At 40.9% G+C, this 16,772-nt stretch overlaps 1 protein-coding gene across 6 annotated transcripts in view; it reads right to left on the bottom strand.

The window, feature by feature from the left end:
* The window catches only part of DOP1A (DOP1 leucine zipper like protein A), a 55,983-nt gene that overhangs the window by 35,806 nt on the left and 3,405 nt on the right, over positions 1-16,772 (bottom strand). For 5 of the 6 annotated variants that reach the window (XM_053381352.1, XM_053381350.1, XM_053381355.1 and 2 more), the window contains exons 2-9: positions 10,569-10,759; positions 9,382-9,563; positions 7,174-7,344; positions 6,060-6,249; positions 4,964-5,062; positions 3,595-3,694; positions 1,298-1,407; positions 228-336 (exon numbers count right to left, since the gene is read on the bottom strand). In XM_053381352.1, the coding sequence (XP_053237327.1) occupies positions 228-336; positions 1,298-1,407; positions 3,595-3,694; positions 4,964-5,062; positions 6,060-6,249; positions 7,174-7,344; positions 9,382-9,563; positions 10,569-10,706 (1,099 nt within the window). In that variant the 5' untranslated portion in view covers positions 10,707-10,759. The remainder of the gene's footprint in view (positions 1-227; positions 337-1,297; positions 1,408-3,594; positions 3,695-4,963; positions 5,063-6,059; positions 6,250-7,173; positions 7,345-9,381; positions 9,564-10,568; positions 10,760-16,772) is intronic. The other variant, XM_053381354.1, reaches the window with a different exon arrangement.

Here is a 16,772-nt window from a genome sequence, read left to right as displayed (position 1 = left end):
ATCACAGACTGCTGTTTTAACTGTTACTAAGTTTTATTATAGCTGTCCAGATAGGCATATGAGAGAAGTTCAAGGTTACTCTTTTACTTATAGTGAATGCCTCATTTCATCATATGAAGTACTTTAGAATGTTTGTTCTTTTGCCCTCTGTTACTACTATGTGAACTGTTACTTATTTAACAACAGACACCCCCCCCATTGGCATGCAAGGACATTCATATAGCTACCTAGCTCAGGTTTGTCCAGTAAACTGATAAGAATCCGAAAAGGCTTCAGATCCTGCGTCAATGTGCTCTCCTCTTCACACACGTTGATCTGCAAAATTCCCACCATTGCCTGTAAGAAACAACGCATTAAAATCAAGAAGTGAGACAAGAGTTTAGACTACAGTGACCAAAGCACCAGTAAGAAACCATTCATGGTGCTACTACCTGAAATGCTAACCTAGTTCTACAAAAAATTGCCCTCCTCCCCACTCTTCAGTGGGAGCAGCCCCTGGATCTAACTCCCTTTCATTCCCTGAAGAGGCTTTCAGTTTGTGAAAGGGACATTCTGGATCCAGTCAACAATCTTCTCTCAAGTGTATTCCTGGGGTATGCCATTAAGATTAAGACAAGGTAAGGCCACAACTATGGATTAGAAATGCTTGAAAGTGTGAATGTACATTTGTCCACCTGTCTGCCACATCTGGGTTCCCCATGCCGTCATTTGAGCATCCTCTATCTAACCATTCTCCTCACCCTTCACAAAATCAAGTTAATTTTTTAAACAAATATGAATGACCAATGCATGTCAGAGCCAAAATTGCTATAAGGAAAAAAATACCAGAAGACCAGGGGTGGGGGCGAAATACACTGAATGTACTTAAAATTACTTCTTCCTTTAATAACATTGCTTTGAATGATAATTGCTTGCTTTTAAAAGTTATAATGCTACTGCTTTTAGAAGAAGAATCGAAGAGAACTTTCTGGTTCCTTGCACAGTCAACCAAACTGCTTGCTTCCCAAAATGGTACTAGCTTTGAACAAAATGCTCCCCTAGTATTTGCAAATGTGTAGTCTACTCCCAGTCTCACATTTTGCACAACACAATAAATCCTTTCAATATGGGTCAAAAGGTGCCCCACAAAACAGGCTGGGCTTGGAGCCAGCTAATCAGGTGGCATGTTAGCCATTAGCAAGAGGAACCCCTATAGAAAGACTGGACAGCTTGTGATCTACCAAGCTGAACAGAGCCCACAAGCCATTTTTGAGAACCTACAAGGGACACACGAACAACATATCGAAAGCATGACTACCTGAACTAGCATTTCCTTAGAGAAAGTATTGAAGTAGTACGTAGCATGTTCTTCAGGATTGCTATGCCTTGTGCTTCTAGGTCCTATAATGGCACCATTGTTATCAAAACCTTCAAGCAAAAGCAAAAGAAAAAAGCATATGGCAAATTAACACAGTGTTTAAATAAGTTGGTAAAGAAGAACGAACAGTGAGAACAATGGCTTAGTTCTGATAACTTACCATTTTGCCGTCCAAATATTGTTGGCAAGAGGAAAGACCATTTTAAATTTAATTTAATAAAAGGCAACTGGTGACACAAAGAGCAAAACATCAAGCTACTTTCACTTCTACAGGAATTCCTGGCATTCTGGATGATGAATGCCACACATAATTTTTCCAGTGATAGGAGGAAATATAACTTTACAAGAATTCTACTATACAATAATTCTACTATAGTCATGGCACTTTTGAATGTTTACATCGGTTCACATACATCATTTCATTCTAATAATTACAATCATCCTGTAAGGTAGGTCACTCTGCATTGCTGAGACCGAGAATGGCGGCATGGCTAAAGGCTACTTAGCAAGCTCAGAGCTGGGCTGAGATTTCCACTAGGGAGATCCTGATTCACAGTTCAGTCTCTCAGGCTGCAATCCTAAACATACTAACTTCTGAGTAAACAAGCATAAGACTGCACTGTTAAGCATTACATCACATCAGTCTGTGACCAGTCTGCATCAAAGAAGTGGAAATCTTGTTAATAAAAAGACAATCTGGCTTCTGTATGCATATTTGAATCTGAATGTCATTATTATAAAGCTAAGAAAACATTACCTACTAGGTGCAAGGCTGGGCTATGAAATAATGTGCATTTTATAGCTGATTTCTATAGGCTATCCCAATTTGCGCTGGATGGTATAGGTGGCAAATTTATTTATTACTTATATCCCAATGCATGGCTCAACGCTCTTCAATTGTAGTCTCAGATAAAGTACATTACAACAGTCTAGCTTGGAGGTTACAAAGGCTGGTAGTAGCCAGGCTATCCTTTGCTAGATACAGCTGTCAACCGGCCATAAAAGATGCTCTGGAAAATCCAGGAGCAATGTTGAGTCCAGTAGCATGCCCAAACTCTACACCCAAATTCTCCTTTAGGGGAAGCAGGACCCCAATTGGAACAGGAAAACCACGACTCTGGTGTCAAGCAGGTCCCCTTCTATTAACATCACCATCTTGTCTGCATTAAGTCTGACAAGGAGGAACAGAGCCAAGCACACTAAGGAAGCCTCCTCATTCTCACAATTTTTGAACAGCCTCTCCAAGCAGTTACATGGGATACCCTCCAGAGGTTGATGAACTACAACTCCCATCACCCCTGACCAATGAGCATGCCAGCTAGGGCAGGTGGAACAACTGGTCCAGGAACATGTGAAGGGTAGCATGTGAGCCATCTCTGATGTAGGTGATGAAAATGATGCCAAGACAATGCAGACCCTGCAGAACCACATAAGGCAAATTCCAAGAGCTGGAGCAGCAGTTCCCCAGTACCAAGTTTTATTCTCTAACATGGCGACGCAGGTGGCTCTGTGGGTTAAACCACAGAGCCTAGAGCTTGCCGATCGGAAGGTTGGTGGTTCGAATCCCCATGATGGGGTGAGCTCCCATTGTTCGGTCCCAGCTCCTGCCAACCTAGCAGTTCGAAAGCACGTCAAAGTGCAAGTAGATAAATAGGTACCAGTCCGGCGGGAAGGTAAACGGCATTTCCATGTGCTGCTCTGGTTTGCCAGAAGTGGTTTAGTCATGCTGGCCATATGACCCAGAAGCTGTACGCCGGCTCCCTCAGCCAGTAAAGCGAGATGAGCGCCGCAACCCCAGAGTTGTCTGCAACTGGACCTAATGGTCAGGGGTCCCTTTACCTTTATGGTAGAAATTTATATGGCATGTATGTATGTATGTACGTACGTATGCATGCATTTAGCTAAGTGTGCTGGCGGAGATAAGCTGCTGGTTCAGTTACTGTTACTACTGATGTTTTACACTGCATTTTTAGGTGTGCACTTAAAACAAAAAGTTCCCTGCTTCAAAACTTCTTGTGAATTAAAAGGCAGATTATAAACTACAAATAAATTATAAATTTATTGTATCTTTAGTCAGCCATAACACAACAGCAATAGCTACAGGAACATTCAAAATGTTCCGCAACAAACTTTAGTCCAAAATAAAACCGCACATACTAAAATGAAGGGGGGTTTACAGAGTTACAGTTACAATGAGGTACCAGTTGATTTTATAAAAATATAAATCCCGCACCTACCTAGAAGCCAGGCATAAAGCCTTCTATTGAGTGACATGTCTCTGCGCAGGACTACATGAAGAGATGCTGACAGAATTCTGATCATGTCTGGGCGCGTTGCCTAAAATTGGGAATGTTACATTTAAACAAAAAACTGCAGCAGGTGTTACACTCAAGAGTTTTGTTGTATAGGAGAAAAAAATATTTTTATTCACATCCCAGTACCTGTGCAGGCTGAGATCTGGAATCTGACAAAAAAATCCTAGGCTGCCTGTTTTTAATCAACCCCTTCTAAGTGGCTTGCGCCTTTGCCGGCACCAGCAGACAACAACCACATCTCTCCTTGAAGCCTATACCTAGTTTCAGGCGATTTAATCTAATGAAGTACACAAAAAGCAAAGCCTAACATTTACATTGCAATGATAATAAAATAATCACTGGGAGAAAGAAATCGTGTTTTCCCCCGAACACACAACTTTAATGCAGAGTTAAATGCTGATCACTACATTGATCTAATATAAGCAAGAAAATGATCAAAGATATCAGAGGCAGTCTGGGTTGGCCAATCTATTTTTAAGACAAATAAATAGCTTATATTCACTTGCTTACCTTCACAACTTTGCTGACACAGAATACAAGCCAGCTAATTACCAAGTTTCAGTCAATGCCAAGTAACGCTACTCGTTTGCAAAAGCTGTATATTGCTATTTCAATTACGTGTTCCTGAGAGTTGCTGATATAATGGATGAACTCAAATGGTCTGCTCTGGTCATCACGTCTCAAATTCAGAGCTCTGATATACATTTCCATCTGTGTGTGCAACTACCGCACACATTACGTTACACACAGTAACAATGGTCTTAAACAATGCAGTTGTTTGAACTAAGACATGAATTTCCAAATACAACATTTCTTGCGCTTTCAAAGGCGACAAAAAAAACTTGATCAAAGAACAAAACTTTTCCTAGGTTGTTATTTTAATACCAGGAAACATGATTAAATACCACAAGGGCCAAAATCATTAGCAAAGGTGGCAGCAAAAAAAGCACTACCAGCACCACAACACACAGTCCTTTTAGCCTCTCCTATGCAGCGGCCTCCTATGATGGCTGAAAAATCACTACGAAAATCCAGGGGGTACTTTCAGGACTCCTTGCAGCATGAGGGATTGCCACCAGAAAGAAAAATTGGCATTGTATGCATGAAGGGAACCCTCTGGAGTAAGTATTTAAGAGATCTTTTAGCTGGAGAGTTAATCTCTTACACCAGCACATGTTATTATTCAAATCTTGGGGAGTCTTTTAAGAAACGTTGGTTGAAGACTGCACCCATGGGTAATACGTATATGCAACAGAGTGATTCGCGGAATACTCATTCAGCAGTGTTTTACCTGACTCATGTGGAATGGAAAACAGAAAAGTATCAGGTCCAGTGTGCTTCTCTGTACTAGTACACTGGAATCCTGCACTGAGGTGCTTACTGCTTCCACCTGAAATAAAATTACCATTAGTATAGGGATAATTAGCAATGCTGATTTTGTTTGCACACAAACATCACAGACTTCTTTAACTAGAGGTCCAGTTAGGATGATTCTCTCCCTAAGCACAGCAGGATAAGCATGACTGTGCCCTCCTTCCCTCCACGGAATCTGGACATTGGCTTTAACACATGTTCATCCTATGTCTGAATGCTCAGTGGTCTTGGAGGGAAGGAAGAGGCACACCAATCAATCAATCAATCAATCAATCAAAGGAGCCACAATGCTCAGAGATTGTGAACTTATCTCTGAGGAATCTGACCTGATCTGAGTCAATATCAAGCAACATGGAAAGAACGTAAGTAATGTAGGGCTTGTAGGAATAAAATTACGAAAACACTTGGAAAATAATAGATAATATCAGATACTCAGTCCTATAATACCATGGCATCTCACAGAGTAAATACCAGAAAATGTAACTATTTCTCCACACAAACCCTGTGCTCCAAATTTAAACACATTTTAGATATACTTGGCCATAGCTACGCTGTGAAAAAAATATTGAATGCTATTTTAGGAAACAAAACACAGACCTTCAGAAACAAGATTTTAAAAATGTTGATCTCATAAGCGCTAAGTGACTTAAAAAGTATCAAGGATTACTTGGCTTTTCAAGCAAAGTTCTCCGGCCAACGTTAAGCTCTTTTAAGTCCTACCAATTTCAATGGGAAATGCTTAATCCTCTCTCTGTGCCTTTAAAATGTGCTTAACTTTAAAGCAGGCTTGTTGGTTTGGTCTGATGGGCAAAGACATGCCATACTTTGAAAGTATTCTCATCATTTATATCAGCATTTTTAAAATACTTCTAACATGCAGATTTTTTTGCAAGTTCATCTGCTGCTAGAAAGTAAACAGGATGTATTCCTTACGCAATAGCTATTTCAAAAGGTGATGAAGATAATGAACTGGGGCTGGGCTATTCCATAAACAAAACTTTACCGACTCTTACCATCAGTTCAATGTCACTGCCTATTATATAAAGCTGGTCTTCCATGGAAAGCTTCCTGTTTAGATGGGAGAGGACATAAGTAATGCCAGGCAACCGAACAGCAGGACTAGTGAGAAGACTACCCCAGAGTGCACTGTAGAAAGCTGATTGGTCCACTGCGGCAGCTACCTTCTCCAGCAGAGTGTTGGTTCTGTGGCATGAGCAACAAGAGCGTGTGGAAGTAAAACAGTAAATAAATAAATCCGGAAGGCTCAGAAATCTGGGATGATATACCTGACTTACCTCAATTAAAACAGAAGGCCATTAAAAGAAAACAAAAAACCAACTTGGTCGTAGTTATACCTGCTACATTATATTTAAATTTCTTTCTTGGTGGTTTTAAATTGTTTTCACTGCTGTGCTTATACCGGTTTCAGTTTCGTACTGGAAAGTTTTAACTCTCTCGACTTACCCTTTCAACTTCCTTTTTACCAATACCCTCATTTTATAAAGTCTCTTTCTTTTGAAGTCAAATGTGACTTCAGATGTGTTTGATTCTCTTGGCAACTGTCCACTCACATATATGTTGAAAGGGGATAACACTATGGTCACTTTACCTAGCAGTTCAACCACGGTTACATCTCAAACTGGGTCCCATTAACAACTGAAGATAAAGTACAGGGTTGCCATTCCTCTCACCTGTTCTGTAACAGACTGTTCTAAGGCAGTTCTTTAGTGTGTCTAGAAATTTTACCTCTTTATTGTGACTGGAACATACACTCAAGGGTAACTGAAGTCACCAATTACTATAGAACTCCCTCCTTTGGATACTTCCTTGATTTCATTTTCCACCTCAAGATCACTCAGGGGATGACAAAACATCCCCAGTGCTAACTTATTCTTGGGGGTGCGATACAGCAATTCTGTGGCAGAGTCTGGAGAGTCTGTGCTTTGAGAATGCCTAGTTTCTTGGACTATATACTATTTTGTGCACAGAGTGCCGCCACCTCCACCTCTTCCCTGCCCTACCTATAGAGTTTGCATCGACAGACAACCAGTTAAGATTAGCATCTTAGAAATGTTCACAGTGCAGAAGATTTTATAACAGTGGTATTACATTAGACCATAGCCTTACCTCTCATAATACTCTGAACCTTCCTCCAAGCCAGGAAGTATCCCAGTTAACAATCCTTGCAAGCCCGGTTTCAACGTTTTGCCCAAAGGAAGGTAATAAACTTCATACAGACTGAGTAATGCTGGTTTGACAGACATAGCAGCATTGGCAAGCAGAGGGAAAAGCCCAGAACTGTTTTGGAAAAAAACAGAGAGATACAAAGGGTACTGAGAGGCTGGACTGGTTTATATGGATAATTTTCAGCATATGAGGATAACCAACTAACAAAGAGAAAGGCTGCTTAATCTATACATTCTCCGGATCCATCTCACAGACTAGTAAATTTTCCTGAAGAACATCACCATTTCCCAAGAGATCCTACCCAACAGAGAGGCTTGTTTTGAATGAGACACTATACATTGAGTAATGGAATATGTGTCACATTTGTGGAGATTATCCAGTGAAACATGAAAATGCAATGCTACAGTTTAAAAACATAGCTAAAAAGCTGAAAACCATTCATGCCTTTATGAATAAGCATGCTATTGCCACTCCATTCAAATTGAGCATTTTTACTCCTGAATTCAATCCTTGCCCTCCACATTCTGGTTATACTGGGATTCAGTGCTTCTGCCCTCTAAGAGGGCACTGACAAAGCAAAAGTGCAATACAAACAAGAAATGTTTTAGAAACATATTGTCAGAGGCTCAGGAGCAGAAGAGCAGGGGAGAGAGCAAATAGAGAGCGGAGGAGAGGAATCAGAGGGGAGCGTAGGGGAATATGACAGTGACCCGAGAGATTCCATGAGCTTCTCCAGCGAATCAGAAGATTCCCAGAAGGGGGCGCCTATGGTAAGGGTGAGGGGGGTCCCAGGGGGGACACTCCATAAACAAGGGACCAGAGGGACCCATAAACAAGGGACCCAAGGGAGCAGCGGAGGATCAGGACCAGTTCCCCCACCAGAGCACAGTGGGGGGGAAGAGTCACATGAGTCAGGACCAGCTTCTCCTCCAGCGGGGAGAGAAGATGAGTCAGGGGTAACCACGCCCCCATCGGGAAGTGGGGAAACGGAGGGAAGGCCAGGTCCAGCTAGCCTCCCCGAAAGAGGGAGCAGTGACACAAGTGTAACGGTCAGAAGGAAAGTGGGAGGCTGCGCGCGCCAAGTTCAAATGTGGGGGAGCGCGGGACAGCAGAAAACCCGGATTGGGAGCCAGGTCCTAAAGCCCGAAGGAGGGAGGGGGAAGAGTCAGGGGACTCAGCGTCAGAGGAGTCTAGGAGGGCTGAGACTCCGACTAGCAGGAGGGCCCAGAGAAGGAAGGAACAGAGGAAGAGGTGGAGTAAGGCTAGAATCTTAAACTGGTGTCAGGGGGGAGGAGATTCAGATGGAACTTTGACGGTCTAAGGCATAGACGTAGCGTTGCGCGCTGCGCGTCTGGAAATGAAACTGAACTTCAATAAAGACTTTTTTACTTGAGGAAGAAGCAGCGTTGGTCTTGTGTGAGCTGGGACCTTGGGCAGCGCTGACACATATGCTCAGAGTAGATATGTCTCTCCTTTCATACCCATCTTATTTGGTAACCAGATCCTCATAATCAATAGATAAGGTTTCAAAGACTTCCGGTTATGTCCATCTCACGATTTTCATTTTATTATCACCTATGTGTGTACGTGTTTCTGTGTGTTCAGTAAAGCCTTTATTATTCTACTCCTCTAAAATGATTCTGATTTGGATAATATATTGATAGCCTACGAATTTGTCTACAACTATGTCACACACCTCAACAAATAGCTTTGCTTCTTATCATTTATACTACCAAAGATAATGTCGCTTTCTCTGTTTTTCCCCCATATCTCCTGAATGGGTAAAACAATCCTAAATGGACCTGGATAGCAGAGAGGTGGAGCCACTGTCACATCCAAAGCCCTGCCACTTGTACTAGCCAGGATGGAAGGTGGTGGTGGTTTTTTCCTTCATACTTGCTGCACCAACTCCAAGTTATCACAGCAGAGGTGCCCACAGTTGCCTATGTCCTGTCCCTGCACTGCAAGTTAATTTGCCTTTAATTTTCTACTGTAACATTAGCAACAGCCCACACTGTTAAATTTATCTACATTCTGACCCAAGTGAAATGTACTACAGGATTTATACTGTTGACTTATTCAAATAAAAACAGTTCTTGATTACAGCAAGCTAACGCTCAGAATACAATTTAAGGTCATTCTTTTTACCTGTATAGGAAGAGATCTTTGGCCAGACGCTTGGGCCCAATGATTTTGAAGATGATCTCATACGTCTCAAGGGCCTTCCGGTGCACCCCACCTGGCAAGGCAGGGTGAAGGCATTGGGCAAGGCGCTTTCCTATGGTCAGCTTTTTTGGTACTACTTGGTACTTTGCATTGTTTTGAAGAACCTGACAGAAAACATTGCAAGACATTCTAAACCCAATTTCTCTCAGACAGCAGTCTACAGAACTGATTGGTTTGAAAGTTTCTGAATCCGTTCCACTTAGCAGAACGTGATGCATTAGGAAAACCACCTCTCATGCAGATTCCTGAACTTCTGATGTAACAAACTGACCTGCTTTATTAACTTGCTGCCTTATCTACATTACAAAATTCACTCCCAGGAAGCAACAGCAGGTTAAAACGGGGGTTGGATCCATGTGGCCCATTCAATTCCCATCATCCCTGACTGCTGTCCAGGCTGGATGGGGAAGATGGGAGTTGAAGTCCAACAACATGACACGGCCACAAGTTCCCCATTCAAAAGTTAAAAGGTTCATTTATTTTTCAGGCCATTATGGTGTGTTTTATCGGTCAAAGCAAGCACACACCTCGTATGGCATAAACTAACACTTCAGTTATTTAAATCAGTAGGCATGCAACACTTCTAGGGAGTGATGAAGAATCTTGATTTACATACATTCAATTTTATTATTGTTTATTAATATATGAACCAAAATGCTTCCTCTAGCAAGAGAAAATGCTCCGTTTTAAAAGGGACATTTTCCCCCTCTACAGAATAAGGTTCTTAGAATGTGCACTTCTGGTGCCAGTCGCCAGACAGATGTAACAACAGTGACTTTTTAAAAACTGTGGCAAGTGTCAATCTCCTGCCATCAATATGACAGGGTGTTCCACCCTCCTTCCCTTCATAATAACTCATTCCAAAACCTTTATCTGGTGTGTAGCCTAAGAGAAAGTATCCACCAAGCAGAAGAGTTCGGCATTTCAGAATTCTGACACTCACTACAGGAAGTAATAACCTGATGATTAAAATAATCTGCCAGTCCACTCCTTTTTTAAATAGTTTGGCAGGGGGAATCTAGATTCCGAATGCTTTATACTTAATTATTTCAATTCCCCCCTCAAAACTTTGCATGCATTTCACCCAATCCTTCTAAGTCTTCTCATACCTTGTTAAGCTTTCCAAGGGATGAGATTAAATCAGCCCATTCACTGGAGTACTCAAAGCTTTTTAGGGCCTTGTCGACAGCTGCTACATAGTTTCTGTACTTGGAATCACCCAGTAGCTCCAGCTCCTCCGCATTCATCCTCCCGCAGAGTCCCACTAGAGACCAGATTGTAATTCATGTAAAGTTGTGAGCTGAAAAAGATGGAGCAACATGATTTCCCTAATCCATAACTTTTTACTGTTGCATTCAGACAGTTAAACAAATATATCTGGCCATGACAGACACAGGTAACATGAAGTCTGTAAAAAATATTATCAAATTTCTGTTTTTGAGAAAGAAACTAGTGAAGCTCATTTTGTTTTAAAGAAATCTGGTGAGCTCATAAATAGTGATCCAATACTCCAAGTGGATAAACAGTCTGCATTTTATGTGAAGAGAATCTCATTAATTTTATACAATTTTAAGGCACAATTTGCGATTCCTCTTTTGGGGCTTGCTGTATTTGACAAATCTCTTCCTTCAGCAGTTCCAGGCAGACAACCTGAAAAGGAAGTAAGTTTCTGAAGCCTCTAATAGGCAACTGTAAGTGGCTTGGGCACTGCTTTTAGTTTGATGGGTAGCAAGTTGTGGAAACATGCGCTAAATCAAATGCCCAAGGGCAATGTATGCTCACGTAGCTAACTCAACCAATCAGATCTTTTCTCTTTCTCCAGTTCCTGGCATAAAACCCCTTTCAAATTTATAAAACAAGTTAGATGCTGCAAATGTTTTCCTTTGCTTTTCCACCAAAGCTGCAACCAACTAAAGAGAGAAAAAAGAACACTTCCAAAACAGATGTTGCAAAAACTAATTTTACACCTTGGTAATAATACTCAGATTAGCATTTGGAAAGTGTGAAACAGATTTAATTATGTAGCTATGAAGAACAAAAAGGTCACATACGTATCCTAAAACACACGAGGCCCCAAATCTTCATTTGGTAATGCTAAAGATGAGTTCATGAGGTCAGAGAAACTCTAAGATGCAATAAAACATCCTGAATCACACTTAGCTGATAAAAGCTTTTTAGTTTTGAACTATGCTCCCTCAGAGGCCTCTCAGGTGCGTGCAGGGCCTCCTCCCCCCACCTGAAATTCAGCTCGATAAAGCACTCGACTGCAGCCAACAGAGTATGTTTCAGTAGAATGCTTGGTTGCAAGTGTGTGTGTGGCTTCACTGGTATGCATCTGTGCCCACAGACCCCAAAGGTTAAAGACTCCTGGCTTACATTATTTCCATCCAAGGGCATTCAGAATTTGGGCACTGCTGCAACTAGCTCACTGTGGAATCTTTCTCAATACTTGGTATTCCCTTCCACCCTGAACTGTAATTTTATAGTTATTGGGGGCAGGGAAGCAGGCATAAACATATTGCTCCTACCCACAATTGTCTCTTTCTCACACATACAGTGATGGATTGGCCACCTAATATCACAAGCAATGGGCATTTTTTTAGCTATAACAGAAAACGGTTCCTAAGCGAGGTACTCTACTCCCACTCTCCAGGAACGAATGCAGGTATTTACTTATATGGGAGAAAATTCTGAGACTTTGTTAGCCCGGGCAGTGAACCCGATCTTTAGAAACTGGGAACACCCCAGGGACAGAATGTAAAGCGGGTTTTGCCATCTCTACTCCACCTTGAAAATGGCGGGAAGTTGTAGATTATGTAAGGGCAGACAAAAGGAAGTACTTTTTCCCCACACTGTGCGTAATTAATTTATGGAATTTGCTGCCACAAGGTGATGCAATGATCATTGGCTTAGATGGTTTTAAAAAGGGATTAGACAAATTCATGGACCGCTATGGACTTCCTGTGCTCAGAGATAGCATGTCACTCCTTAGTACTTCAGAACATCATCTTTAAAGAAAGGAACTTTAATAATCTTCAAAAAACGAAATCACAAACAGAAGTATCTACTGCAGAAACTGGTCTTCCAACTTTCCTTTCAGTAGCTACAAAAAAAAATTCAACAAATGAAAGGTGTTATGTGGAGAAAGTTACTTTATCACACCTATGAGAATACAAAATAGAGAGGATTAAAAATAACAATGGTTTTTGTACTTTTTAAAATTTTATATACGGAAGATTAACTACATGGTATTATCCTCTTCATGGGTTGCCAGCTGGGGAAAAATGATTTCACTGTTACTTTACCAAAGACCTTGGAAAATTAATTTTTCTGCTTGTCATTTCAAAGCCTACACTGGAAAATTCAGTTTTCTTTCTGTAAAGAACATTTCACTGACCTTAAGGCCTATGTCTGATCAAGCAGCAGGAAACAAAGTTTGGTACCCTTGATGCAGAACTAAAGAAAAAAGCTTCACAATGCAAAACTTTGTTGTTTCAGTAAATGCAACATTTGACAGAGAGAAAACTAAGGAGAACACTGATGCATTGCATTTCCCCCCTAGCAAGGCAATGGTAATAGCTTTGAGGCTGCGCAAATGGGCTGCCTGCTCCAAGGCAGTAGCATAACCCAATAAGCAAATGTTGAACTCTTGCCCTTGCCATGTCTGTCCCATAATCCATACATAGGAGCTAATCACTGGCCCATTTTAAGCTGTAGCAGGACTGATGCTGTGAACATTAGGGCTCATACAGCACATTCATTCCATGGAAGTCATTAAACAAAACGTTTCCGCTTTTGTCCTTTGAGACACATTTTCCTAAAGCTTCGCAATATAGGCCTGCATCCAGTCTTGGTCATACTTAGAAAAGACCCACTGAAATCAATGGGGCTTCAATCAATGACAAACTTAAGTTCAGTGATTTCAGTGTGCCGACTCTAAGCACAACTATAATTGCAAACCTAAGACTACTACAGTGGTACCTTGGGTTACATACGCTTCAGGTTACATACGCTTCAGGTTACAGACTCCGCTAACCCAGAAATAGTACCTCGGGTTAAGAACTTTGCTTCAGGTTGAGAACAGAAATCGTGCTCCGGCGGTGCGGCAGCAGCAGGAGGCCCCATTAGCTAAAGTGGTGCTTCAGGTTAAGAACAGTTTCAGGTTAAGTACGGACCTCGGGAACGAATAATTTGGGGATTATAGTATTAATCTGTGATCCTTGCCCTGCCCTGGGACTCAGTTGGGAAGAGGGAACTCCATTGTGTATATGAGAGCTGGCATGTCACTTGTCTCAAGGGCTCTATGACTTCCTGTAGCCTGCAGGGCAGATAGACAAAGTATTTATCTAGCCTGGAGGCAGGCAGTTCAAGGAGGAACTCATGAGACATTGAAAGGCTTTTGTATGCCTGTGAGACAAAAGGTGTTAAAGATATGTATACTGAGATTGCACAGGGGGCAACAGAGGAGAGTTGAGAGTTGGCTCTAGGATATGTAATTAGAGGGAGAAAGGATCATGTTTAACCCTTGTTTGTTTGTTCTTTTGCTCTATTGAGGAAATTGTTGGTTTTCTCTAACTTTTACATACACCATTTCTTAAAACTATTCCCCCCTCCATCTTAGTAAACTTTTTACCTTGCTAATAAACCCGTTGTCGTCTTTTAACATTCCCACACCTAGAAGCCATACATTAAGAAGATTCAGGCGGACCCAAGGAAAGTTTGTAGGCTGATTAATAAAGGGCAGTCAGGTAGAACTAATTCCCGTTTATCTAGTGGCAGCAAGTTTTTTAAAGGGGAAGTGCGGGCTGAGCAGAAGGGTACACTCTGTGTTAGTGGCCAGGTCTCTTCCTTCAGACAACACGGGGCCCAGGGTAGTTAGGAAGTGGCCCATCACAAAACCCATCTATCCAGTTGTGCAGGAAACTGTCAACACTCTACATTTCAGGCAAAATGTTGTCAATTCTAGTTACAGTGTTTATGTACAAATTCTCATTACCTAATACTATGATTATCATTTTTATAATTCTATTTCTATTGTGTTGTTGAATATTTCACAGTCATAGTTTTATTCCTGTTGTAAATCATATTGAAATCTAGTAGGATGAAGCATATAAATAAATGTGTATCTACACACTGGCTAGTATTTTGCAAAGCTACAAACTTTCCTGGAAGTCTTATGCCCTGGAAATGAGAGAGCAAAAAAAAATAAAAATGTTAAAAAGTAGACACCACAGTGTACTTCCTAAGAACTTATTCCATTAAACATCCTTACGATTCTTGAGTATGGAATAAAACAATGTTTACAGTATTTATACTTATAAGCAAATCCTAATGAGTTCAGTGAGGCTTACCTATGATTACACGAGTATATGATTGCAGCCTCGTGTACATTATTTAATCCTTGCAGCATGTAAATTGGGTTAGAACTTTTATTCCCATACTGTATTGAAGATAGTAGGTTTCTACTGAGAGGGAGTAGCTTGCCTAAAGCCACATTGGAGTCAAACTTGGGGAGTCCTGTACAGTAAGAGCCCATGGATAACTCACTATCAAAGCATCTAATGCCCAATATTTCTGTTTAGTTACTGTACTTTCCTCATCAGCTAAAGGCAAACAATGCTACATTCTTCAAATGAATACAGTAGGAACATGAAGACAACAGGGTTTTTCAGAAAACTGGAATGCCAGATCAAACAACGGACTTTCTGTACCCAGTATTTTCTAACTGAATATGAGTGAGTAGAATTTTAGTATGACTTTGATTTTTTAAACATAACAGCTTAAGCCTGCCTTCTTTGCTATTAACAAAGCTGCAGATTTTATAAAACATTTGTTTGTGACAATTATTCTTAATTACACAATAATCAAAGAGTGCATATTATCCAAAGGATTTGTTTTTGTATTGCACAGCTTCTTCTGTTCTGACAAAAATGTAATTATTTTTGCAAATTAGGAAATATATAAGACTTTCTTGCTAACCATTTCTACTTTGAAAAGTATTTATCTGAAGAATTTATGAACCACACCACATTTGAAAATATTGTGAGGGTATACAAAACAAAGAAACAAAGAAATAACAAATACAAAGTTAAAGCACTAAGACTGCATTAAATCCACCTGTAAAGTCAGTAGCAACAATATCCTACAAAGCTACCCTGAAAAAGGTAGGGGGAAGAGTATAAAAAACAAATGGTTGGCAGCATCCTAATTTCTGGGTAGAGTGCATGGACGCCATCCCAAAAGCTCTGTCTCGGGTGCTTCTTAAATGAATATGACACACAGTGCACATTTGTTGCACTTACAGTTTAACTACTCTTATGCCAGATCCCTCAAGTAGTATTACAATTACACACAGCCCTATTTATAACACAAGTTAGGAGGATAATGCCCCTTTATTAAAGTCAGCTTTCTCTCACCCATATCAATATATATATTCAAAGGCAAATTCCATCATAAAGTCCAAAGTGAGGATAAGGGTCCATCAATAGCAACCAGAAACTTAACAACACACATTTAATATTGGAAAGTCTCCAATATACTCCACCATGGGTGTAATTGTTACTTTCCGCATAGCTACGCAAGGGAAGAATGCTGTCACTCTTTCAAAATGGCACCAGGCTGGGTAGTATTAGTTGCAAAGCCTCCTCAATAGGCAGAGGATACAAAATATGCAATTGTGGTGCGGCCAACCACCTCAGTCATGTATTTTCCCCTGTCCTTTGACACAGGCAAGAGTCTCTTTGCCTCCCTTCTCCTTTCATGCACCCTAGTTGCTAATATTCCCTGCCTGATTCAAGATGCAGGCAAGTAACAGTAGGGAGCTGAGGTGCCTGTGTGGAAGACTGTGCCAAAGAACCTGTGGCTTTGCATGCTGGGGAAAACCCTTTGTATCCAATTTTTGCTCAGTTCAAAACACAGTCCCACTGAGAACTCTAGAAGCTCTACAAGATATCACAGTTGAAACATTAACTAAAGTGAAAGGAGCAATTGCTATTCTAGGAATTGCTGTGAAGAACCTCAACGGATGAAATTTCCTTGTTTATTTTTCCCTTTCTCTAGGCATCCTGTCAGATTAAGAAGCCTTCAGTACTTGACTCAGCTTGTTTGGCTTCTTCAGCAATTGTACTCTGGAATGTCCTGTGTTGATGATCTTTAGAAAATGACAAACAGCATTTGAAAATTACTCATATAAGATGCAGCTAGGGTGGGGGGTGGGCTTTGATGACAAAGAACAACTTCGATAGTGTGAAATGTCTGGTGCAAGGGACCCCAATTTATTTCATTCTGTGCTTTATTCTCTATAAAAACAAGTC

Source organism: Podarcis raffonei, chromosome 3 (assembly GCF_027172205.1).
Source record: "Podarcis raffonei isolate rPodRaf1 chromosome 3, rPodRaf1.pri, whole genome shotgun sequence".
NCBI classification, from domain to species: domain Eukaryota; kingdom Metazoa; phylum Chordata; class Lepidosauria; order Squamata; family Lacertidae; genus Podarcis; species Podarcis raffonei.
Note: the sequence above shows the minus strand (reverse complement) of the source record. Positions and strands in the feature narration are given on the sequence as shown.